Consider the following 26,424-nt stretch of genomic DNA (forward strand, 5'->3'; position numbering starts at 1 on the left):
ACGACTGAAAGGACCGTGCAGAAAAGGGTAAAAATTTTAAATGTACACGTTTATTATTTTTTTACGTAAAAAAAAAAAAAAAAAAAAAAAAAAAAATTGTGTGTGATATGATCGTGTGTGGTGTCATTTAATTTCACGACGCGGCTGCTATGTCGATGATCTCGGACCTCCCGCTGTTCTGGTCCATGCAGGCCACATGGAGGGAACCGTCCCTGTTAATACACACGGACAAAAATGGCGGCGGCAAGGGGGGTTTACCAAAATAAAATCAGTCATTGGGTTTAAAAAAATAATCATACAAAATAAAAGCATGCATACCGCTTCATAGTGACCACTGTGTCAATGTTGTGGTTCTCCTCTTTAGGTTCAAGATCTCGCAATATAATCTGTACAAGCACCAAAAATGTGAAGAAAAAACAAAACACTTTGTGGAGGTGAATTGAGGAAGACGCGGCGGCGTACTCTTACCTTGGCGAGCTTCTCCGGCTGCTCCTCAGAGTCAAATCGCTGGTAAATCTCCAGGCAGAGGGAGGAGAGTTGACCTCTTCCGCTCACGGTGTGATTTCGGCGGGCGGGAAGCGGCAGGCCGGACGGAAGGAGGACGGTGAACGCCTCGGCCCCCGATGGATCCCTCACCTGACGCCCGTCGGCAACATTCAATTTAATAAATCAGAAATTATATTGAAAGGAAATTAATTTCAAAGCTCGTGAGGAAAAAAAAAAATCAAGATGGCCATTTTTTTCTTCACATTATGCCGACTGCACCCTCCGCACCCTGCCCATCACCTCTTACTGGAACCTGTGATTCTGATCATTGTGATCATAAATAGTCCTAATAATACTACCACTAATAATAAAAATAATAATATACAATGGATTATTATTATTATTATTATTATTATTAGCTATCTAGCTGGCTATCTGTTAGCTATCTATCCAGCCGGCTGGCTATCTATTAGCTAGCTAGCTCGCTGGCTATCTGTTAGCTATCTTTTGGCTAGCTAGCTATCTGGCTAAATGCTAAGAACTAATATTTTGGGTGTGTGTATACCTTGAGTAGGATATCCGACGCCGAGACGTCCACTTGGACTGCGTCCTCATTGGACAAAAGGTGTTCCCGACCCACCAATAAACCGGCCTGGAGCGCGGCGCCCACCGCGATGACCTCATCAGGAGGCGCCGAGTTCAAAAGCTCCACGTCGGGAAACATGTCGCGAATCATCTGCTGCAGACGAGGGATCCGCGCCGAGCCGCCGCAAAGAACCACCTGGGACACCGCGCCGTTTGAGCCTTCGGGTGGTTGCCTTTAAGTCGAAAATCGGGGTACCTTGTTGATGTCGCCGCTGCAGAGTTTGGCTTTTTCCAGGAGGCTCCTGATTGGCTGGATGCTTTTGTTGAAGAGGGAGGAGCAAAGCAGTTCGAATCGAGCTCTAAGTGGACAAACCAAATCAGGATCCAAAATGTGTACAAATGTACCAAATCTGTCCTTTTTCCGCCGCACCAACCTGGAGACGTTGCAGTCAAAGTCGACGCCGTCGTGCAAGGAGTCCACGAAGCAATTAGCCGAGCCGAGCGTCGACAGCGAGTGCTTGGCCATGTCGGCTCCGTTCATCAACTTTAGCATCGCTCGCGCGTTGCTAGTCACGTCGTGTTTAAAAGTGCTAACGTGCACACAAACAAACAAATACATGGGAGTTAGCACCAACTCCATCCGATATAGGATTGGAATGATACCTAGCTGGCTATCTAGTCGCTATCTAGCTGGCTATCTATTTGCGATCCAATTGCTATCTAGCTAGATACCTAGCTGGCTATCTAGTTGCTATCTGCTATCTAGCTACCTAGTTGGCTATCTATTTGCTATCCATTTGCTCTTTAGTTGGTATATATTAGCTTTCTGGCTAGCTAGCTATGTAGCTGGCTATTTATTAGTTATAAGGATATCTATCTAGTTAGCTAACTGTCTAGCTGGCTATCTAATAGCTATCTGTTAGCTAGCTAGCTTTCTATCTATCTGAGTGACTTCCGGGTTGAGTGAAGGCCTGGCTCACCATCTGTTAGCTCTCTATTAGCTAGCTAGCTAGCTTTCTATTCGAGTTACTTAGCTATCTACTCTATTAGCTAGCTCTAAAATGACGACGCCGGTACCGTTTGAACTCGGTGGCCAGATGTTGGGCCAAGGCCTGCGTGAAACTTTCTCCGCCGATGCTGTGGTCGGTGTGGGTGTTGAGGACGCGAAACAGTCCGCCGTTCACCTGCAGCGCCGTCACGCTCAGAGACGTGCCGCCCAGTTTGTAGACCAAAACATGGCTGCCCACACAAAAATGGGATCGGGGATAAGGATGAGGCATAATTCATTCACGATAGCGACCAATCGAAAGATGGAAAATGATTTCCAGGACCTCTTTGGAGCGGAGTAATCCTGCCCGATGTTGTAAGCTAAAAGAGCGGCGGCGGGTTCGTGGATCAACCTGAGGACGTTAAAGCCGGCGGCTTCGGCTGCCTCCCTGCGGGACCAAAAAACACGTTTGGGACACACAATACATACAAGTCATCATATTTCAAAGTTAAAAATTCATATTTTAAACATGGAAGCATAGAAAATCTGGGGTCAATCTGAGGTCATTTAGAAGTTGGGTAAACTCCTTCACGGGAAGCGCTCATTTGCCAGGTTACAAATACAGGTAACATCCGACTTACGACCAACTCCACTTACAACCAAGCGGTCGTAAATTGAAACGGTCATAAGTTGAAAATGTTGAATGTCAATATGTTGAATAGAGACTCGGAGGCTAAATGTCACGCAAATAACCCCCCCCCCCCGGTGCCATCATGCGGACGATTGCTGCGCGAGCGTCAGACGCTGGCTGGCTAAAATTGTTGTACGTGTTGCTCGCCTGCTAGCGCGTTGCGGTGCCAGGCGTATAATTAACATTTTTAAAATAGGGTCTGGAGGTCGTGGTCGCAAGTAGAGTCGGTCGTAAGTCGGATGTTACCCGTATTTAACATTTATATTTTTTTGTTTTAGCTAAAAATAAAAGAATAATATAATCATGTTCGTAAGTATGGGTGGTTGTAAGTCGAGCTGGTCATAAGTCGGATGTTACCTGTACAAATACTTAAAAATATCAATATTTTAATATTTTATTTTATATGTATACATATTAAATATTTTTAAAATATACATACATATTTAAAATATTTTAAATAACCAAGTCGGATGTGACCTGTATATCAGTTGATGGAAAGACAACCCACTAAAATGTCTACGTTCTGTTGGTTTATGGATGTCGGCTGTACCGGACCGTTTGTGAATTTCAGAAACGAAACGGAGGGTCCAAACCTCAGCGCCAGCTTCTGAGGTGTGCCAAACTCAAACGGGACGGTGAGAACGGCATCGGTCACATCCGAGCCGAGAGCCGACTGAGCCGTTTCTGGGAAAGCAAAATGTTCAAAATCAAGATGAAATATGAGCTGGATTTATGTTTGTGAACATGCGCTACCTTTCATTTTGCGAAATATGAGTTTGGCAGCGTCCTCCGGTGCGACGTATTTGGGCCGTTCTTCTGCTGTAATCTCATAAAATGGCTTCCCGGCGCGGTTGACAATCTGAGTACAATACGACGTACATTGCTGACAAGTTTTTGATTAAGTATTTTTATGAATATATTTAAAATATAAAATTAAAAACTCACCTGACACTTGGTCTGGGATTTATGAGCTTGCATCTCCGCGTCATCAAAGCTGCTCGATCAGGAAGACCAATATGGTGCCATCAAAAATAAGAATCATAACAATCAGACTAAAGTAGTGACCATTAAAAATATATACAGGTAACATCCGACTTACGACCGGCTCGACTTACGGCCACGAGCTCCAGACCCTATTTTTAAAATTTTAATTCTACACCTGGCACCGCAACGCACTAGCAGGCCGGCAACGCGTACAACACACATTTTGAATGGATTTCAACTTATGACCATTTTGACTTACGACCGTTTGGTCGGAACGGGACTCGGTAGTAAGTCGGATGTTACATGTATTTTATATTTATATCAGAAAAAAAATCCCTTCCACGAGGTGGCAGCATTTGTCTTTAGTCCATGTTAGCGCTTTGCTACATCTTCAGCTGTTGTTGTATAATATCATATATAGCCCACCTTCTGCCCAGGACTTGCTTGACCTTGTCAATCGTGTTGGCGGCATTGCGTACCCGTCCTTGTTTTGCTGCAATCCCCACCAGCTGTATAAGACAAAAACGTCCAAAACATGTCTTCATCATGCACTGTTTGTATTGCAGGACAATTCAGTGTCATTTTTGGGAGTGAATCTTGCAAGTACAAGTACAATTACATTTTGACCAATGTAATGGTAAAATATGAAGTACGCCGTTTACATAGGCAAAAAGTAGTATAGATTTTATTTGAAGGCCATATTGCTCAACGACAAATCGTTTTTTTGTAGCAGGAAGACACTTATCAATAAAAGAAACCCACAGGGAAGAACATCATAACAAAGTTATGTATTTGTATTTTGAATTACCTGTTCATTCTCCCTATAGGCGACCACAGCCGGCGTCACTCTGTCTCCCGCATCGTTGGCAATGACGTCACCTCGACCGTCCTACACGCATTAAAAACATATTCAAAAACATAAAAAAAAACATATTCATAACTAAACAAACCAGAATACATGTCGTCTTACATCGAAGAACGGTGACAAAACTACACGTCCGTCAACCATACAACACCCACAGCAGTTAACATTTGTCCAGCAAGAAAACACGTAATTGGTGACAAAAATATCCCGTAAAATTAAATACATATTTATCCGAGTAAGTAATGATAACGTGAAGAGATTAACGAGAAGAGCTGACCTTAAATATCGCCACACAAGCGCATGTGTAGCCGAAGTGAACGCCGATAGCAGCCATGCTGAATGAGATGTAACCGCCGGCATCACGTGGACCGGAAGAACGATAACAGCTTCCGGGTAAAGCTTTTCAACATGAGAGGGAGTCCCCAAAAGCTTAAGAAAATAATTGGGATGGTTTTTTTTTTGTATTTGCACAGGAAGTGACGTAACGTTTAATGAATTTAAAAGAAAAAAAATACGAATTTATTAACAAAGAAAAACGGCTTTTAGTTGGTCTTGTTACTTGCCTTGGTTCAACATTAGCCGTAAATATTCCACCAAATGGCACTCAAGCGATATTTTCAATTTGGCGACGTCTATTTTTTTTTTATTCAAAAGTTTTAAAACACCAAGTATGATAAAAATATCCATCATTGTACAATATGTGTCATACAAGTTTGAAGACAGTGATTGGTCCATATGTCTCCGGGTCAAAGGGCGCATATTTTGGAGAAGACCTCACTGCAGAGTCATAAAGGAGAACTTTGAATGGCCGTGTTAAAAAAAAATATTAAAAAGACAGCTTTATTGTAAACTCAATAGAAGTTGGACACAGAAGACAGGGAGATAGATTTACATGATAAATAGCCAGCAAAGAAAATCCAAACAGACAACCAAAAAAGTTGTTTTTGTGATGTGATTAGTTCCCCCACATCACACTGAATTCAGGCCAGAGTTTGTGTGCGAGGATCAGTTTTTGCCTTTGTTTTTCTTTTTGTTTTTGCTGCTGCTGGTGGTGACGGGAGGCGCCGGGTTGCTTGGCGGAGCTCCTAGCTTCTTGGTTTTAGCCTTTTTCACTTTAGCCTTAATGGCCTCGATGTCCAGTTTGGCTTCCACAGGGGCTGAAATAAGAGATATAAATATGTTTATGGACCATATTTTCTGGAATATAACAACAACAATTTATTGTTTTTTTGGGGGGGTGTAGTCAAGGTTGTTGGAACGATGACGGCAAACCACAATGGTGAGTTTTCATTTGTTACCTTTGGCCTTTTTGGGTAAGGGTTTCTCCTTTGGAGGAATAAAAGCTTTCTTCCTCTGTTCCTGCTTCTTGCTCACCGCCTCAGCTTGCTTCACCTGATAATCAAGAAAATTATTGATCAGATAGCTAACGTCTCGATTGATGATGAAGTCATTCACGGCGAAGTAGACTGGCCTTGATCTCCGCCATCTTGGCCCTTTTCTTCATGCTTTCTCTCAGGAAGAATTCACCCGAAGCTAATTCCTTGTCGACCTTGAATGAGGGGAAAAAAAACTAGCGTTAATAACGATTATGTAAGAATGATGAAAATTTTAAAATGGCATTTGTTAGCGTGCCCACCTGGCTGTCGGGCTGTTGCGGCGGGAAGGGGGTGTACTCTTTCTTCTCACTCTTCTTTTTGGGCTCCTTCCGCTTGGTCAAGTTCTTATGGCGGAATTTGGGGAGGAAGCGCTCCCAATCTTGCACGCGCAGTTCGGGGTCCTTGGACAGTTCGCGTTTGATCATCAGGGTCTGCCAATTGCAGCACACAGACCAGATCATACACAATTCATAAATAATAATAATAATAATAATAATAATAAAGAAGTAGAAGAAGAAGAAGAACAAAAACAAGAAAAAGAACAAGAAGAAGAACAAGAACAAGAACAACAAGAAAAATAACAGGAACAAGAAGAAGAACAAGAATAGGAAGAAGAAGAAGAAGAAGATGTGGCCTTTTTTGCTGCTGATTGAGGTGCCTTCAGCCCGAGTTGAGCCAAGCGTGGCAGTCAAACCCAGAGAATGTGATTTTCCGTCACGAGTGTCAGAACAAGGATGAAAAAATATTCTTCATCAGGCACCGGACAAGAAATATGGATCATCAATCAATCAATCAAACCGTCTATCATACCTTGATGTTATAGATGGGGTGGATGTTCTTTAAGGTATCCATGACAACTTTGCGCACCTAAATAAGATCACACGTGACTTAACATTAGAACAAACCTTCATTTCTTCATCTAGAAACTGGATAAAAAAAATCAATTGTAAAATGTCGCACCTCCTTGAGGCCGTTAAAGGGTCCCAAGGCGGACACGGTGTTGCCTTGAACCATCACGTAGCAGTTGGTCAGGAGCTCCAAAGCCTGCAGAAGAAACAAAACATGAGCTTGGAATATGACGGGACGTTGCTTTGACGGCCATGTTGGAAGGCTACCTTTAAAGTGGAACCTTTGGGTCCGATAAGACGCTGTCTTCGCTTGACAAAACGCTCTCTGTTCCTCACCAATGTGCCGATTTTGATGATGTCGCACGCCATGTCGTCTTGTAATATCCGTACAGCCTGGCGGTAGGGGAAAATAAAAAAAAACAATACTAATATTAATAATACAACAACTAATAATACAACAAATAATAATACGACTAATAATAATAATACGCCTACTTCTGAGTAAGCTCTCAGTCGTACGGGAGTGGTCCTTCTGAAGAAACCTTTTCAGACGACTATTTAATAATAATAATAACTAATATTACTACTAACACTAATACTACTAATCATAATATAACTAATACTAATACAACAAATACTAACACGACTAATACAACTCTTCTAATACGTCTGTGTAAGCTCTCAGTCATACAGGAGTGGTCCATCGATGAGAAGGTTTCTTCAGATGACGGCTGAAGAAACCTTCTCATCGATACTAATAATACTACTACTACTACTTATAATAATAATTAATACATGCGAAGGAGAGAAACGGTGCTATAATCACCTGTTCGAATGGAACGCTCCTGGCAAGTAGCTTAATGAGATCCCTGGCTCTGATGATGACGTAGGGGTCAAAGGTTTTTCTGGTGGTGCAAACAGTCATGCTTCCTTCAATCAGGTCAAGGGTGGCCTTAATATACTGAAAAGAAACACATTTGAGTTTCGGTACTCACGTTCTCTGGTGACGTGACCAGTATTTGATGGCTTACCCACCATTTCTCCCAATGCCTTCTCCACCAGTGGCCAGCAATCTTTCAGATAGGCTTCTCTGTATTTAGGAAAAAGGGTGGCAAAGCTGCTCTCCTCCAACATACCGCGGGGGTTGTCATCTTTGGTGAATGGAGTCTCTTTCCAGCCATCGGGAACGCTAAGGAGTTCTGCTTCTTCCGCTGCATGACAGAAATTAAATTAGTCAAAAATGGAGTTGATACTAGACAATATACAATAGGAGATACGTATATTTGAGAGAAAATAAGCGCTCCTATGGACTATTCAGGAAACGCCTTTGTCATTCTTGTAACAAATTAGCCAATAAAATAATTCATAAAGTGTAACAACGTTTCTCGAATTCGATTTAAAATGACAAAGAACATCGTTTTAGGTCTACTTAACAAGACAAGAACGTCTTCGTAGCTAGCTTAGGTGCTAATTCCCGAACGCAAACCATTCAACGCGTTTATAAACAATACGATTAAGTGTGATTCGTGCACTTTTTACCAAGAGTTTGGCACTAATATAATACACAAAATACACGTGCACTTTACATGTAATGACTTACCGTGCTTTTTGTCGGCGCCTTTCCCAAATTGCGCTTTACTCACGCCGTCCATCGCGTTGACAGACGCCATCTTTGAGGGGGCTGCGGAAATGACGCATTTTCTTCTTCGGCGGTTTCCGAATTGAGCGCAGAGGTAAGCAGGCAAGCGTGCCGCTCTGCTGCCACCATTAGGTGAAATATAGAATGCAGCTGTGTATAAAATATTAATTTATTCCGACTGGTGAACACAACTTTTAGATGTATTAATTTGTCTTGATTTTAATTATTTAACAAGAAATTATCCACAATTGATTTAGAATCGGCCACTTAAAGGCAGAGCAAAACGCCTTGAGTCAAGTCCATTTGTATAAAGATCATTTTTAAAAATGAACACAAATACTGCTAAGTGACAGTTTCAAGCACTTTATTTCTGTTGGCGCCGTTTGTAAAAAGCCATCATGGCTTTGGTTGCACTCACGGACACAACTGCCAATCCCAAAATGCCCACCAAGCCGACCACAATGGAGATCATCGTCATGTTCTCCTCCCCTGCAAAATATTGCATGCCATATTTAAAAACATTCTACTGGACGACAACATAACCCTGTCACAAGTAACTTACAGGAAGACGCTCTGATACGCGACGCCTCCCGACTGACAATAAGAGGACCGGCCGACACCACAGCGGCCCGTTTGGAATTTGGTTTTGTGGCCATCATGCGGGTTATCGCTCTCTTGGTGCGGCGGGAACTTGTGCAGTTCTACAAATTTGGAGGAATAAAATGAGAAAAGGGAGATGTTAATGGACAATAATAATAATAATAATAATAATAATAATACCTTTCATATCTAAGCGCCTTTCAAAACTCTCAAGGTCACAGGATCAGTTTTTCTGTGGGTGAGTAGCGGCAGCCACACGCGCCACCCGAAAGTAATTCAAAAAGATAGAAAGCTAGCTAGCTAATAGATAGTGTTAAGGCAATTTGCTATATGAACACATTTTAAACATCTTTTCTATTTCCTTTCGCATTATTTTGTTTTTCTTGGACTTCCTGTCATGTCACATCCTGCCCGTCGTAGATAGCGAATATGTTTCCTGATTCAAATAGCTGGATGGCTAGCTAGCTATCTAGATAGGCAATAGATTAGTCCCGCAATGGGGAAAATTTGCATTATTAGCTAGCTAGCTAGCTAGCTCCAATCCAAAAATGCTCTCACAATCAAGTGGGCGGGATTTTGTCACGAGTCCTTAAAGGGCAATAAAATAATTTCTGAAAATCTAGAGAAAGAACCTTCAGGAAATACAGTAAGTACACAATCTGAACAAAATGAAAAAAAAAAAAAAAAAATAATAATTCTGTCATTGTATTTATGGAACCAAATATTACCTTTGTACAATTTTCTTCAATTCCACATATGCCGGCCAGGCAGTGAAAATAAAGAGGCATTTCCTCAGGCAAGTGGAACATTTGCAAGGCGAATCTGCTTTTCTGATCGACGCCATTGACGGACAGCCAGCGGAATGTGTGGTCAATGGGACATCTGAGGGCAACGAATCAAAAGGCTTGATCGTCCAAGCGTCATCACGGGATGGAAAAAGTGCAATTGCCCTCACCCGTCCTGGAGGAAAATGCCCTGGACTTCATTCTGGGGGTCGCTGGTCTCGGTGGCCCAGCAGGTCTCCACGTGGAGGAGGACGTTGGAGGCAAAAGAGGCGTTGCCGTCCAACGCCACCTCAAAGTATAACGTGTCTTCTGGGTCCATGCTGGCAAACTGGCGGTAACTGATGCCAAAGGATTGGTCGCTGAAGAGCTCCATGGTCAGGCCCAGCTGCAGGGAGCTGTTGAACTCCACCAGCGAGTAAGCCTTCAACCTACACGACAACAAAACGGATACGTACAGAACAGATGGATACATAAATATATAAACACAGAAATATTACATGAATACAGATAAATACATCAATCAATAAATAAATCAATAGATGAATAAATACAAATAAATAAGCATTAAATAAAAAAAAAAAAAATTGATAAATATATAAATATATGAATAGATAATTATATAAATATATATTAAATAGAGATAAATACATATAATAAATACAGATAAATAAATAGATAAATATACAAATATGTATGTAAATTATATAAATAGATAACTAAACAAAAAACAAATACATCGATAAATAAATAGATATATACATAAATAAGTAAATAGATGAATGAATAAACAGATAAATGAATAAATTGATAAATAGAAACAGACATAAATAGATTAATAAATAGATAAACACATAGCTAAATAGATAAACAAATTGATAAATAAATAAATAAATAAAAAGACAAAGAAATAGACTTATAAAAAGACAGTGACATAAAAATATAGACAGATGCATAGAAAAATATAGAAATACATAAATAGCCCAATGGATAAATAGATATATAGATAAATAGACAGAAACCTAGATAAATAAATGGATAAATAAATAGCTATATAGAGACATAGATAAATATATAAAACAAATAGCTATCTAAATAAATATAGCACGTGGCCGCGTCTGATTTTTGACTGGAATTTTCAAAATAAAACACTTTCACGCTGAACTGGTTTTCATAGTAACAAGAAATCCTCCGTCAAGCAGCGTTTTTTGTTGTTGTTGTTGTTTCTTAAACACCTTCCATTTATTTTGATGTCCAAAGTGGACTCACCATTTCAAATCGATGCTGACGTGGGCGTTGCGAATATAATGCAGAGGGTAGACGCACTTCCAGATGACTTTCAGATCCCTGCGACTGATGTCTTCTTCTTTGGTTAAGGAGACCGCTAACGTGTTTTGGAACTCAATGTGAGTTTTGTTCACCTGGAAGAAAGCAAAATTGTTCCATGTACACTATTTTCCCATTTTTTTGTGCGCCTAACTGAGCAATCTAGCCAATCGGGCCACTCACCCGCCTCTTGGTGCCACATTCCGATCCGTGTCGAGGAGTTTGGAAGTGGAACAACGTTTGTGTTTCCTTCACACGACACGTAGCGTTGTTCAGCACCACTTCCACCTTGCCGCCGATGTACGTCGTCAGGTAGGCTTTGGCCACGCCGCCAGTCATCACTTTTTCCAAACACTGGCTGAAAATGCCTTTTTCTGCCAAAACGGGTGTACTTCGTATTAGCTTAACAGTGCAAAGAGTAGACAAGGCATTGGGGAAAAAAACAACTTTCCGTTTACCATTGCAGAGCGGGGAGGAGGGTACGGGTGCTTGAAGCACGCCGCTAACGTCGTAGAAGCCCAAATTGCACACGCAGCGGAATGAACCGAGCGTGTTGATGCATTGGGAGTTCTGCGGGCACACCTTGTGGTTGGACGACGCGCACAAATCCGGACCTGAGAGCCATCAATAATAATACGTTTCATTTATAAGCGCCATTCAAAACTCTCAAGGTGACTATAAAGTCACAGGAAAAGTTTTTTTTCTGCGGGTGAGCAGCGGCAGCCACACGCGCCAGCGTTCACTCACCCGGAAGTAACTCAAATAGATGGAAAGCTAGCTAGGTTAGCCAACAGATAAACCAGGCCCATCTCAGAATGAGTGTAGTGCTGAAAATGCGTATTTTGTAGGTCCAGCAATTTGAGTGAGAATGACAAAAAACATGATTCCCCTACCGTCCCAGTAGACGAGTCCATCACGGACAGAGACGTCAGCGTTGTGAAGGGACTCGATATAATCGACGTGGAACTGAACCGGAAGAGGCATGTTGTCGTCTCGGTGGGAGGCGTCGAAAAGCATCACGTGAACTTGAGTTTTGTTCATCTGGAAAACCGGTTCCATACCGACCACCTCGGCGCGGATCGGAGGACGGACATCTTTCAACAGGTCCAGAAGCTGTGGAGAGGCAGGGATGGGAGGGGGAGGGGCATAAAATGAACACCCGAATAGAAAAGGTAATTTTATCCAACAACTACAGATGCTCCCCAAATTACAAACGAGATACGTTCCAAACGGTCGTTCGTAAGGTGAATTTGGTCGTAAGTTGCGAACGAGATACGTCCCAAATGGTCGTTTGTAAGGATAATTTGGTCATAGGTTGTTTCAGGGAAAAATCTTGTATGGTATGTATGTTTAAGATTTATATAAGTACGTATGTGTAAGGCTTATACAAGTATGTACAAGTGTATGACGAAGGCGGAAGTAGTCGCCGAAACATGTCAGGTATTTGAACACCGACAATACACTGTCTGTAAGTAAGGAATCTGCTTAACATTAAGTATGTTTAAGGCTTATATAAGTACTTTGTATTGGTTTGTACTGAAAAATAAATATACAATAAAATATGCTGTATAAAGATATGTACAACTGGTGAGAATACTACACACGTTACTACAAAAATGTTCATAACTTGAGTGTTCCTAAGTCGGGGAGCAGCTGTAAAATGAACACCCCAATAGAAATAGTTTTTTTCTTAAACAACGACAAACGCTCCCCAACTTACGAATAAATTCACCTTACGAACGGTTGTTCATGAGGTGAACTTGGTCGTAAGTTGCTTCAGGGCTAAATTTTGTAAGGAATGTATTTTAAGATTTATATAAGAATGTTTAAGGCTTTGTACATAAGTCCCCTGTATTGGTTTGTACTGAAAAATAAATGTTTAATAAAATATGTGCAACTAGTGAGAATACTACATACTGTATTCTATTTATTATTGTATCTCTGCTTGTCTGTCACTGTAAAGTGTCCTTGAGGGCTTTGAAAGGCACTTGAAATAAAATGTACTATTATTATTATTACAAAAACGTTCATAACTTGAATGTTCGTAAGTAGGGGAGCAGCTGTCTATTCATGTGACGTCATGTTAGCTATGCAGGAAGTTGCAATGTCGGACCAATTTTTTGATATTCTCCACCAATGCGGTTGTCGCCTCGTCCATTTGGTCATCCCGATCATCGGGAGGCAAACCCGGCACGACCAGTCGGAGCACATAAATTTCGTCGGCTGCAGCATAAAAACGAAAAAAAAAATAATAAGTAGTAGTAGTAGTCCAAATATATTCCTGGCGCTGCATTTTGGATTCAGACCTCGATCCAGATGGATGGAATTGAGTCCAACGCCCCTCACAAGGAACCCGTAGGTGGAAGCGTCCACCGTGAAGCACAACACGGTGCGTTCCGACTCCCAGCGTCCGTCGCACTGCTCCCAAAGTTCCAGGATGTACGTTTTGCCGGCCGCCAATCCCGCCAGTCGCATCTCCGATTGGGTCAACGTGTCCGTCCGCAAGACGCTGCCGTTCTCAAGGGAGAGTCGGTACGAAAACGACAAGGACGAACTGGGCGTGCCGGGAATCCACAAGGCCACGGAGTCGTTGGTGTGGTAGCGAAGTTCTAGTACGCCGCGAGGTCCTAGAAATTCACATCATACAGAATTTGGAATTACATTTCTGCCATTGAATCAATCCTGTGTTCTTCGATCGCAATTTGGTTCAAAAATAGACAAAATCGACTTCAACGGACACTTAGGGTGGCAGAAAAAAAACATCAAATCAAAACAAAGGCGTGGAAAATCCCGATTGGACCCTCCGCATCCTGCCCACCACCTTTTCCAGCGATTCCCCTCAGGCACCAAATCCAGCAGACATTTAACCAGCTTCTTCCTCCGTTGCCATTAACTCTAAACAGTCACCCAAATAGAACTGTATAGTGCCTCTTTGCCATTTTTTGATGATGATACTAGTGCAACATGTTCTACATACTTGGCCAATAAAGATGATTCTTATTCTGCTATTTTATAATAATCAATTTGATTTCTAAGCGCCTTTCAAAACTCTCAAGGTCACAGGATCAGTTTTTCCTGCGGGTGAGCAGTGGCAGCCACATGCGCCAGCGTTCAATTAACCAAGAATGACTCTGATAGATAGAAAGTTAGCTCGCTAATAGATGAACTAATAGCTTGCTAATAGATAACAAATAGCTAGATAATAGATAACTAATAGCTAGCGAGCATATAGATAGCAAGCTAGATAACTAATAGCTATCTAGCAAATAGATAGCAAAAGATAGCAAGCAAGATAGCAGGCAATATAGAAAGGTAGCTAGATAGCAAGTTAGCAAGCTGGATATCAAGCTAACTAGCTAGAGAGATAGATAGCAACATGAGCCAGCGTTCACTCAACCCAGAATAACTCAAATAGACAGAAAGTTAGCCAGCTAGCTAATAGATAGCTAGCTAGCTAATATATAGCTAGCTAGCTAATATATAGCAAATAGATAGCTAGCTTCGTACCAGTGTGTACTGGAAGCGTCACGGTGCTCATTAGCACGCCATCGCCGCACATGGCGTCCACTCTGGCGCTGTAAAAGCGGCACGGCAGCAGCCCGTCGACGGTGTAGTCGGTCGCTAGCGTGGTTCCCCGCAGTCGGCCCTCGTGGTAGACGGCGAACCTGGAAACGGACGAGGCGTCGCTCACCTCCCAGCTCAGCGTGTAGTTGTCGGAGCCGAACGAAGTCTGGCGTAAGGCTTGGATTGTGGAGTGAGCTACGGGGGTTCAACATCGGCCTTATTGACGCTTTATTGACAGGTGACACTATGTCGAACTCACCGGTATTTCCGTCATTCAGGATCATTCGACTGTATCGGGTTTCGATCGCCGCTCGGCAAACGCTTTGAAGGCCAAACTTGACCTTGCTGCAGGGCTGCAGGCCAGACAAGGTAAAACCGGAATCGCCCGGCGCCAGCCAGACGGGCGCTTCCTGCACGATGTGGCCGGTCCTGTTGAGATGGAAGGCCGTCAGGAGGAAGTGGCTAAACGGGAGCTGCTCAGGGACGTCCCAGCTCAGAGAGACACTGCTGCTGTTCCACGAGTTGATCCCAAAGTCTCGGGGGATGTCGGGATCTGACGAGGCGGGAAGACGGCCCAAAATATCGTCAGGTGCTTTGTATTCAACTCATTCACTGCCATTCACAAATTTATTCAGGAATTGAAAATATGACGTAGAGCGCCATTTTTTTTTTCATGCTTGGGTGCTGATAAAGCGCTAGGCCAGACCTCTGGCAATAGCCGCAGGTGGGCAGCATTCCCATTCTTTCCATGTTAGCGCGTCAGCTGTTGTTAAAGCCAAAACACGCCCGTCCTCACGTTTATCCTTCGAGAGTCTAGCTAGCTACCTATTAGCTAGATAGCTATCTAGCATTACTATTATTTGTATATTATTATTACTGCTATTATTATTACTACCTGGCTGGCTATCTATTTGTTATCCGGTTGGCTATGTAGCTAGCTACCTAGCTGGCTATTTATTAGCTATCCAGTTGGCTCACTAGCTATTTATCTATTAGCTATCTGTGAGCTAGCTAGCTTTCTATAAATTTGAGTTACTTCCGGGTTGAGTGAACGCTGGGGCGTGTGGCTGCCGCTGCTCACCCACAGGAAAACCTATCCTGTGACTGTGAAGTGACCTTGAGGTTTTTGAAAGCCACTTATGAATGAAATGTATTATTACGATTATCAATATGTATGTATTGCATTGTATTTTGGACATTCACCCTCACTTCAAGCTCATATAACCCCAGACCCATATGATTTAGGAATGTACTCTTTTTTTCTGATGAAAGAGAGTCTAATGTTTCTTACGCTACATCGAAAACTCAACATTTTGCGGGTCCTGGAATTTAAGTGACAATGACAAAAACCCTGGCACTGGAGTGGACACATTTGTTTGCACATCATCTGGCAGTGAATGAGTTAAAAATGCTGAATCGCTACTTACCAATTAAAGCCGAGAGGCAGGTGACAAGAAAATTAGCCTCGGGGTCCACGCATACCACGTAGAGAGTGCAGGGGTTGAGGTTAGCCATGCGATAACGAGTGTCCGTGACGGCGTCGCGGCTAAGCGCGTTGTACACGCCCTGGTCAGCGCGGTAAAGGGTCACATTGTGGCTGCTCCCGATCGGAGCCGGTCGCCCCACCGTCCACGACAACCGCAACATATTAGAAGATCGAGCCTCCATCTTGACAGGATACCGCAACGAGTGGCCTGGAATGACGATTGGAAACTAATCGGACAAATAATAGCTTGTCGAGAAAAAACATTTGAATAGCGACATTTTGCAACACGCAAAGCACGTCGTCGTACGTTCGCACCAAAAGCAAGAAAGAAGTTTTCAGCTTGAAAGAAGAAGAGTGAACCATTTTCACAAGGGAACGCCTCGGTGGGATCCAACAAATCCAAGATGCTCTACAAACAAAGGGTGACGGGGTTATGTTAGCAGCTTTTTTGGGCAGTGGGGGGGGGGGGGGGGGTGTGATTTTGCAGTACCTGTGTTGCCCTTATTGGATATTTCTTGGGTCTTTGTTGCCCGCTGACTTTGATTCGTTTGCTCCCTGCAAAACAAAGAATGTCAATCGATCCCATGAAGAAATAAAGATGGCTCATGCGTTATTTACCTGGAGAAACAGTGAAAGTCCACGAGTGAAGATCGCCTCCGTATTCAAGGGTCATGTTGTTTTCCACAGATGGAGGTACGGTCAGGGATACGATTTCACCATTTGTCCAAAGGTTTTTTAAAGATGTATCATTTAGCCATAGGTTCCCATCACTGTGAACAAACAATACGTCATGTTACCATCACTACACTGTGTTTAACATGGCTAACTAAATGTATTGATTTCACCATCTTCGTGAAGGTGGATTATTTTTTTTTAATCACATTTGATTTATTTTAAATGCTTATAACTTTAATTACAGTTTACATTGATTATATTCGACCGTGTTCTGTATTGAAATGAACGTTATATACATTTTAGAGTTAGCCGTGATGGTGGTGACAACAGACTCGGGAAAAACAACAAAAGTACCTTTCCACAGGATTACTCATATCCATCCAGCAAATGGAGAAAGAAACGTCACCGGTGCGTCCTGTTAAAGAAATAAAGAGGGGGGGGGGGGGAACATGTTTCTATATATGTGATCAAACCTGCAAACAAATTCGAATGCGCCGCCATATTCACCTAATGAGATGGCTCGAGATAACAGTATTAAAAGTACGCACGCAAATTCAAACGGATTCCTGGAAATAAAACAGAGTTAATAAGACACAAAATTTGACATTGCTTGATTCGTATTCTCTTACATTTTTCTTCGTAAATCCAGCAAGTAAAAGGGCGTTTTCGTTCGGTCAAAAGTAGGCTTTGCTGGTAAAAGACGGGCCGCTAATAAGTGACAGGTGAGATGTGACGTCACCGACGTCACCTGACGTCGCTTTGGGATCAGGAAGTTAAATAGTCGCCGTTGCTCATTGTTAGAATTATAAAAAAATAAATGATCAATTATTTAGTAATTAGATATGTGGTAAAGTATGTTTTATATATTTTTTTGCCGACATACTGCGTGTTCCAATGACGTTTTCGTGCCGATTTGAGCGTCTCGTTTTGGGCTTTCAAGTAGTTCCTACATTGGCCGGTGGATGTCAGTGTATGACCAGCAATTCAGGGCATACAAGCAGTACCTACTATTGTATATAACGAAGCAAAATAACATGTCTGTAAAAACTGTTTGCAGGACATTAAATGGATACAAAAAACACAACGAGCAATGATAGATCTTATCTAAAGCCAGCCGGGTTGGCTCAAAGTCACCCGTGACCCGAATGAGGATTGATGCGTTTGATTATATTCGTTTTTTTATTCAAAAGCGAACGTTTTTTTTTTTAATAAAAACGTGACAAGATGTGTTCCATACGAAACGAAATGGAAAAAAATACTCATAAGAACTGGTTTTCCGATTGTGTGTAAAATGTAAAATTGGGAAGAGACAGAAAACGGGCGATGTTTACGTTTCCTGTACTTGAGATAGTGTCATTTACCGCAAGTTGCAAGAACCGGATATAGAGTTGCATCTTTCACTTGACTTTTCTATTGTAACAAAACGCCCGTTATTTTATTTTATTTTAGTCCTTTTTGACCATTACTCTACTAAATCGGACTTGGGAAAACGAGCCATTTTTAATTTTTAAGAACGAACTTTGTCAAGACAAGGATTTTTTTTAGCTTCCCGTTTTTTAACACGGACGATTGATACACGGATTCCTAAAGTATGTTCGTTTCCAGTGCGTGCTAACTAATGACATTAAATCAAGTAAAAGCGATGTGTCCTCAATCACACTGCGGGAGTACAGTGCTTGTATTTAAGTCTGCGGGGTCCAGTCAAGAGCACTTTTGTCACTAATTGGAGTCACAGGACCGTCCAGAGTCGGAGTCCGCCAGGCTGGTCGTGTGATTCGTCTCATCATGATCTGAGCTGATTTTGTCGGGGCAATATATAGTACAGCAAAGGTGTTCTATCACAAATATGGAAAGCGGGAAGTGTTTGCTTCTGTATTGCTGTATCCTTTACTCGGTGCAATCTCCCGGAAAGGCAACAAAAAATGAGGATGACATCGACCTTGTCAGCTTCCTGAGAGGAATCAACGCCGGACTCTCGGTGAGGGATGACCCCTTCATTCTCAACACGGACTTTGGGATAAAATCCCTCCCTTGGGACGCCCGTTCGGTCCCAGAAGACAAAGCAGTCCAAAAGAACGACTGGACTCCCGGACCTGAGGTGTTGACCAAAAACGGGCGCGTTAAAGGGCTAAGAGCGGATAAAGCCCAGATATTTTACGGGATACCATATTCGGATCCTCCGGTAGGGGCTTACCGTTGGAAACCCCCCAGACCGGTGAGTCCTTGGAAGGGGGTTTATGATGCCACCTTCCCCAGGATGCCCTGCGTCCAGGAGTGCAGAGGACCAATAGCGGCGGAATGTCCAAAAAATGTAAGAATCATACATATTATACGTATGACACATTTCAAAGTACAGAAGACAGACAAAATCTTGCTAATATTTTCATCAACTTGAATGGACTCAGGTGAGCGAGGATTGTCTCTATCTGAACATTTTCGTCCCCCGGGATGTGAATTTGAGTCGGGCGCCGTGGCGCAATCCGCTTCCAGTGATGGCGTGGATCCACGGCGGGGATTTCATCGCCGGTTCGGCTTCCAAGCCGCTTTACGACGGCCGCTTCATGAGCAATTTCACCCACACCATCGTCGTCGCCCTCGAGTACAGATTAGGTAAGCAAATATTTTATTTCATTAAAATCATGTTTATCGATGTGAATACATTTTGTAATTATTCTGATGTAGAAACGCATAACCGGGTGCGAATTGAGGGTAATTTAGAAAATGGCTGCCACGCCAAAGTCAATTAAAGGACAACCGACATCTCCGGACAAGTTGTGTCCATAATTTGTAAAATGGCTTCAAATGACTTCTACTGAGCGTATTTTACAAAGATTCCACCGCGTATAGCTGTATTTTACCTTTTAAGACTCGCGCTGAATATTCAGGAAGTCTTGTTTTTGAGTTGGTGACGAGTCCTCACGTTACGTCATGAAAGGACCCCCCCCCCTTCATCACGTCAATGTATTTTGCTGTACTGTTTATCTGAAAACCTTGATGTTGCACCCAAAATCCACCAGAAGAGGGTGTCAGAGCTCCATTGAATGAATTTATCAGCCTGTGGAAATGGGCTGATTCATTCCTCACGGGAGCTGGTCGCCATTTTTGGGTGCGACATTCCCCCCCGCCCGTTTGCCTCAAAATGACATGGAAAAAATTATTTTAATCGATTGCAAACTTGTATGCTTTCCTCTTCAGAACTATTTGAATCATATTCATAACTGGATGTGTAACAAGAAAGCATATTCTCCGAATCTGAAGCCATTGTTTTGATTTTTCCGCAATACAAGACGTCTTGGCGTGACGTCACGAACTGGGGGCGGGACTTTCTGAAAATACCCAATTCGCAGCTCAATTGTTTGCAGATTTCGGACACTTTAAATCATTTTTATTGGTGTTTTGCATTTGAATATAAATATCATACTGCGTGTTTTGGGTATTTTAGATGCTATAAAACGTTTTTCTGATGTCAGTTAGAAAACAAAAAAGTGACGTCGGTTGCCCTTTAAGTCTCCTCACGTGATTTTTTTTTTTTTTTTTTTTTTTAAGGTGCGTTTGGGTTCCTGGTGTCCGGCAAAGACCCCAAGACGTCTGCCGTGGGAAATTATGGCGTTTTGGATCAGCAAGCGGCACTTTTGTGGGTCCAGCAGAATATTGGGATGTTCGGAGGAGACCCCAGCAAGGCATGTTCATCATCCGTTTCGTTGTCATTCCTTCGGGAGCCACGAGAGGGAGACATTGTCATTTTAATTAGTAATATTATCGTTTTTATATAATACATTTCCTTTTAATATCAATCACGGATCATGTAAAATAAAACTATATCAGAGACACAAGCTCTGACATAGTCAAATTACATAATTAAAATAAACAAACAAATACAATACATATGCATGTATGAATATAAAAAAATACATACAACACATATCGATTTATATAAATAAATAATGAAAATACACAAATACATAAAAAATAAACATAAACATATTGATTTATATACATACATAAAAATAGATAAATACATAAAAAAATACAAAAAATAGATAAATACATATTCAAAATAATAAATACATTCGTAAATAAATACAGATAAATAATGATTTACACAAATAAATACAAAATATAAATAAAAAGACAACACATTATTATTATATAAATAAATACAACACATATTTAAATAATAAATATTTAAATAAATAAATACATATTTAAATAAATAAATATTTTTATATGAATAAATACAAAATAAATAAATACAATAATATTGATTTATATAAATAAACAAACACATAAATACAAATTGATTTATATAAATAAAAACAAATAAATACAGTACATATTGATTTATTTAAATTAAAAAAAATATCGATTTATATATTTATATGAATAAATAACTCAATAAACACATGAATGAGAATGACCTCAAATTTAGAACAAAAAATGTGATTACTGTACTCAATTCCTAACCATGATTATACATAGTCCCATGTGTTTCGCCGACGGTCATTCCGAGTGTTAAAAAATACAGTTTTATTATTATTATTATTATTATTCCCATTATTATTATTCTTATTATTTTGTGTGTGTCAGGTGACAATATTCGGAGAGAGCGCCGGTGCTCAATCGGTGAGTCTCCACCTGATGATCCAAAGCAGCAAAGCTTTGTTCAAACAGGCCATTCTGCAAAGTTTACCTTTCTCCATCCCTCTCAAGACCAGGTGAGTCATTTTTTTCCACATACGGAATCCATTTTTCGGTGTTATAAAAAACAAAAACTCACTTTCTCCCCTCAGACACGACACCCTGACCATCGGAACGGAGTTTGCAAAACAGAGCAACTGTTCCGTCGGCGACATGGTTTGCCTGCTGTCGCTGCCGCCGCAGGCCGTACTGGAAGCGCAGATTAAAACAAGTAGGACAGCGCGCCACAACAATAACAAAAGTGGCGGCGCTAACTTACTTACACTTGGCACACTCCATTTTTACATAAGAGGCACGCCGGCGTGTTTATGACCCCAAAAAAGTTTTACAAATTATTATTATTATTATTGTTAAACTCTCAAGGTCACTTTACAGTCACAGAATCAGTTTTTCTGTGGGTGAGCAGCGGCAGCGACACGCGCCAGCGTTCATTCAACCCGGAAGTTACTCAAATAGATAGAAAGCTAATAGCTGGCTAGAAAGCTATATAGATAGCTAGCTAGAAATCTAGTTAGCTATATAGCTAATAGATATATAGATAGCTTGCAAGACAGCTAGAAAGCTAGCTAGCCAGCCAGCTAGATACCTAACTAGATAGCTAACGAGCCGGCTAGCAAAATAACTCTTAGGGGCGTCCCTTGAAACCAGATGTTTGGCTTTTAGTGTTAAAGTCTATATTTTTTTCTTCTCAAAAGCAAAACAAAAATGGCGGATTCCTGTCTGCTATCAGGTTTTAATTTTTCTTTCATGATTTAACTGACAATTGTATGACGCCAGGCTCAAGGCTGATGAACCCGTTGCGGTTTATGGAAGTGATCGAGACTTGGGGTCCCTTTATTGACGGCGAGCTAATCAAGGAGCAGCCCGTCACCGCTTTCCAGAAAGGCCACTGGCACAAGGGGAAACCGGTACTGCTGGGTAAGACACCCCCCCCCCCCCATACCCGGCCCAATTATGATTTTTTTGTGATATTTCTCCAACAGGTACGACGTCAGAGGAAGGCGTCCTTTTTGTGTACGCCTTCTTCGACAAGCCTGTGTCCATGGTGGAATCCGTCATGTACGTGACGGCCATTTTTAAGCAACACGGCCTGCGGGTATTGCACAAGTACTTGCCTCTCTACAGCGACCCTGATCGGAGAGTCATGTTGGCTCAGGTGAGAGTATCGCCATTGACAGTATCAGAAAAAAACGTTAATTCCTAAGTTAAGTGTCCAAAATACAGTAGAATAGCTATTTGCAATCTATTAGCGATTTATTAGCTTTCTATTAGCTGTCTAGCTGGCTGGCTGGGTACCTAGCTGGCTGGCTAGCTATCTAGCTATCATGTAGCTATCTAGCTGGCTAGGTAGCTATCTATTAGCGACTGTATCCTGTGACTGCAAAGTGACCTTGAGAGTTTTGAAAGGTGCTTATAACTGAAATGTATTATTACTATTACTATTGTATCTATTAGCTTGCTAGCTAGCTTTCTATCTATTTAAGTTACTTCCGGGTTGAGCGAACGCTGGCTCGTGTGGCTGGCTGAATGAGCCCCACCCCCCACTTTCCCTTTCCCCATACATTAAAACTCTGATGAGCAAAGTCACTTTAAACCTCTGCAGCCGGCCGCATTTAATTAAGCGGAAGAGATAATATATGCAAATTAGACCCCCCCCCCCTCTACTCACGAAAAACAATATGGCAGAGAAGCGCCTGTCATTTCCATTTAGTCCAATGAGGTGTAAATAAAAGATATTTTTTTCCTGTTTCTGTTCCTGGGTGGTCGTAAGTTGAGCCGGTCGTAAGTCGGATGTTACCTGTATTTAATACCGAATGCATAAAATGGCTGACTGATAGTCGCAAAGGCATCCCGGCGATCAGAATATAAATCCCCTTTTTTCTCTGTTATATAATAAAAAGTAGATTCGAGTCTAAAGAGCCTGTAGCCCCCCCCCCCTCCCCCCAATTGTGATGTCGATGAAAGTTCAAGGTGCGCACTACAGGGAGGTCAAAAGGTCGCTGCGCTGGTGTGTGTTTAGTATTCAGCGGTTGTTTGGGGTCACAGCTGGAGTACACGCTCCAAACGCACACACACACACACACACACGGTCTCCGTAAAGGGCACTTTTCCAGTACGTGTGTGTGTGTGAATGTGTGTATGTGTGTGTGTGTGTGTGCGTGCGTGCGTGTTTGTTTTGGCATAAATGTCAGCCATTTCACTCTGGAGTTTACCGCCACTCCTCTATTGGTTTGAATGGGCGAAATTTAGCAAATGCACGTCGGACACATTTTCGCACAAAAAAAATGGCCGCCCACGTTGGTTGACAGAAGCGCGCGACCTTTGAATGGCGACACATTTATCAGCAAATATGCTAGCTGGTTTCGTATGTCAAACACTCTCGTGTGGGTACGTGTTAGGGTTGTTAGCATAAAAATAGCGCACCACCGCTCTTTATTGTTTGCTCAGTATTAGCTATCTAATCGCTAGTATTAGCTATCTATTCACTAGGTATTAGCTATCTATTCGCTATCTATTAGCAATCTATTCGCTAGCTATTAGCTATGTATTCGCTATGTATTAGCTCTATATTCGTCAGTATTAGCTATCTATTCGCTAGGAATTAGCTATCTATTCGCTAGCTAGCTATTTGAGTTACTTCCGGGTAGAGGGAACGCTGGCGCGTGTGGCTGCCACTGTCTCACCCGCAGAAAAAATATGCTGTGACTGTAAAGTGACCTTGAGAGTTTTGAAAGGCGCTTAGAAATGAAATGTATTATTATTGATTAAGCGCAGCTGTAATTATTTGAGTTTGTCGGAAAAAAAAAATACGGTGCGCCTCGGAGGGGCCACTGCCAATCCCAAATTTATTCGGGTTTTGTTTTTTACTTGTTTGGGTGCTGATAAAGCGCTGGCCATGGCCTCTGGCACTCTTCTACAAAAAGTTACATTGGACAAAAGATTTGGAATGCTACAACGGAGCTTAGCAAAATGACGATATTTGCGCAACTGTGTGTCATACAGGTGACAGTATTGCACGATCAGATTATTTATCGCAAAGACAAACGATTGGAGGTGCAAGGGGGCTTTCCGATTGCCCTCACGACATGCAATCCGCAAGGGGAAATCTTGCAGTTGACCTGAAAATGTCCAAGTATGGACTCCGATGAGTCTATTTATGGAATTTCAAGGGTGCATTGTACTGTGATCCTAATGAGATCCCAAAGGATTTATATTGGTGTGGTCTTCCCCTCCGTTCAGATCTTGACAGACTACGCCTTCCTGTGTCCAACTCGGAGGTCGTCGCGCGCTGGCACAAAAGCAGGAAGCAAAGTGTGGCTCTACGTCTTTGACCACGTCACGTCGGATCCTAGCGTTTGGTCCGGTCTGACTTTCTGCTACCGCCACGTCTGCCACGGCGCCGAGTTGCCCTTCGTCTTCAACTCGGGCACGGTGGCCAATTTCACCATGACGCCAGCCGAGAAGCTGCTGTCCAATCGGATGCTGTGTTACTGGGGCGCTTTCGTCCATACGGGCGACCCGTCCTCGCGGGTCGGGCAGACCACCTTCTGCCGCGAGCAACGTCTGCCCGTGTGGCCTCGCTATTCCGACACTGGCGGGTGGCTAGTCATGAACCTGACGCTACGTTCACATGCCCAAGTAGGGACCAGGAGTCAGGTGTGCGACTTCTGGGACCATCTGGGCGTCTACTAGGGTTACGAAAGTTTCACACAGAGACATTTTCGACGGGAATTGATTTAAATAAACCAGATAAAACAGGACATTACAAAACTAAAGCTTGGCTTTGAATATGAATATGAATAATCTGTATTTTCCGGATTATAAATGGCTGCGCATTTTTTGGTGACAATTTTTGTGATGAACGAAAGAACATGCTAACAGGTTTAGCTAGCTCCAATTCACTAAATCGGTCGAAATCCTCATTCTCTGGGTCACTTTTAAACACCTCTGCAAACTCCTCTTGTTGTCACTTATACGCGCCGAGAGCACCCTCTTGTGGTTCAATTTGAAAATAACACATGAAATGATATAGTCATGTGATCATAATTTTACACATAAATCGCACCAGAGTAGAATAATAATAATAATAATAATAATCATACATTTCATTTGCAAGCGCCTTTCAAAACTCTCAACCCCACTTAACAGTCACAGGATCAGTTTTTCTGTAGGTGAGCAGCGGCAGCCACGTGCGCCAGCGTTCACTCAATCCGGAATAACTCAAATAAATAAGAATCTAGCTAGCTAGTTAAATAAATAAAAAACTCGCCAGCTAGCCACTAGAGAGCTAATAGCTAACCAGCCAGCTAGCTAATAGATAGCCATCTAACTAGCCAGCTAGCTAATAGATTAGAAGTCGCACACATGGTTAAACTATGAAAAAAAAATGCAATTTTTAACCCGGAAAATGTGATTATTGAGAAAGTATAATTGTTGTTCCCAATAAAATGTTTACTTTCATGCTGGAATGTGATACTTTGTCATTTTAAAACCCCATGGAAATGTTATTTTGTCCATAACTTTGCATTGTTAGCATTCACAAATTGGAAACTATATATATTTTGCCATTCAAGATATTAAAGGGCCTGTCAATCAATTTTTATGTTTATTATTATTTTTTTTTAGCTTTTAACAACATCAAAAAGGTAATTCCGCACCAAAGCGGGAAAAAGCGCTAACATGGAAAGAAGCCAAATGTTGCCTCCTTGTGGAAAAGGAAAAACACTGCCAGAGGTCTGACCAGCGCTTTATCGGCACCCAAGCATGGAAAAAAAAAAATAAAAAAACAATACTTTCCGCAGCCGCTTTGAGGATTTGCTGATAATCGCAC

At 41.9% G+C, this 26,424-nt stretch overlaps 4 protein-coding genes across 4 annotated transcripts; 1 reads left to right on the forward strand and 3 right to left on the reverse strand.

Annotated features, from left to right (window-relative positions):
* Window positions 1-80: 80 nt before the first annotated feature.
* On the reverse strand, window positions 81-4,956 carry hspa14 (heat shock protein family A (Hsp70) member 14). Its single transcript, XM_088988636.1, has 14 exons — window positions 4,877-4,956; window positions 4,543-4,623; window positions 4,161-4,243; window positions 3,696-3,744; window positions 3,504-3,609; window positions 3,344-3,434; window positions 2,403-2,507; window positions 2,149-2,310; window positions 1,506-1,661; window positions 1,328-1,430; window positions 1,052-1,267; window positions 469-636; window positions 319-386; window positions 81-212 (listed from the first exon to the last, which is right to left on the reverse strand). Exons 1-14 carry the CDS (start codon window positions 4,931-4,933, stop codon window positions 134-136), a joined length of 1,524 nt encoding a protein of 507 aa, XP_088844762.1. The 5' UTR covers window positions 4,934-4,956; the 3' UTR covers window positions 81-133.
* A 448-nt stretch (window positions 4,957-5,404) lies between these two features.
* Window positions 5,405-8,529, reverse strand: krr1 (KRR1 small subunit processome component homolog). The gene is made up of 10 exons (XM_088988644.1): window positions 8,424-8,529; window positions 7,859-8,034; window positions 7,650-7,784; window positions 7,091-7,216; window positions 6,936-7,019; window positions 6,786-6,842; window positions 6,236-6,406; window positions 6,071-6,148; window positions 5,898-5,991; window positions 5,405-5,756 (listed from the first exon to the last, which is right to left on the reverse strand). Exons 1-10 carry the CDS (start codon window positions 8,491-8,493, stop codon window positions 5,605-5,607), a joined length of 1,143 nt encoding a protein of 380 aa, XP_088844770.1. The 5' UTR covers window positions 8,494-8,529; the 3' UTR covers window positions 5,405-5,604.
* A 283-nt stretch (window positions 8,530-8,812) lies between these two features.
* LOC148881503 (uncharacterized) lies at window positions 8,813-21,595 on the reverse strand. Its single transcript, XM_088988661.1, has 19 exons — window positions 21,531-21,595; window positions 17,403-17,461; window positions 17,250-17,310; window positions 16,839-16,990; window positions 16,711-16,775; window positions 16,536-16,629; window positions 16,162-16,428; window positions 14,994-15,287; window positions 14,678-14,929; window positions 13,477-13,797; window positions 13,284-13,393; window positions 12,064-12,283; window positions 11,629-11,784; window positions 11,354-11,544; window positions 11,114-11,265; window positions 10,018-10,275; window positions 9,791-9,944; window positions 9,025-9,163; window positions 8,813-8,951 (listed from the first exon to the last, which is right to left on the reverse strand). Exons 1-19 carry the CDS (start codon window positions 21,593-21,595, stop codon window positions 8,827-8,829), a joined length of 3,135 nt encoding a protein of 1,044 aa, XP_088844787.1. The 3' UTR covers window positions 8,813-8,826.
* Window positions 21,596-21,746: 151 nt separating this feature from the next.
* On the forward strand, window positions 21,747-25,286 carry LOC148881504 (cAMP-regulated D2 protein). The gene is made up of 4 exons (XM_088989323.1): window positions 21,747-21,804; window positions 22,371-22,511; window positions 22,577-22,749; window positions 24,834-25,286. Exons 1-4 carry the CDS (start codon window positions 21,747-21,749, stop codon window positions 25,284-25,286), a joined length of 825 nt encoding a protein of 274 aa, XP_088845449.1.
* Window positions 25,287-26,424: the final 1,138 nt, after the last annotated feature.

Source organism: Hippocampus bargibanti, linkage group LG22, assembly GCF_051943395.1.
Source record: "Hippocampus bargibanti isolate YZ-2025 linkage group LG22, ASM5194339v1, whole genome shotgun sequence".
NCBI classification, from domain to species: domain Eukaryota; kingdom Metazoa; phylum Chordata; class Actinopteri; order Syngnathiformes; family Syngnathidae; genus Hippocampus; species Hippocampus bargibanti.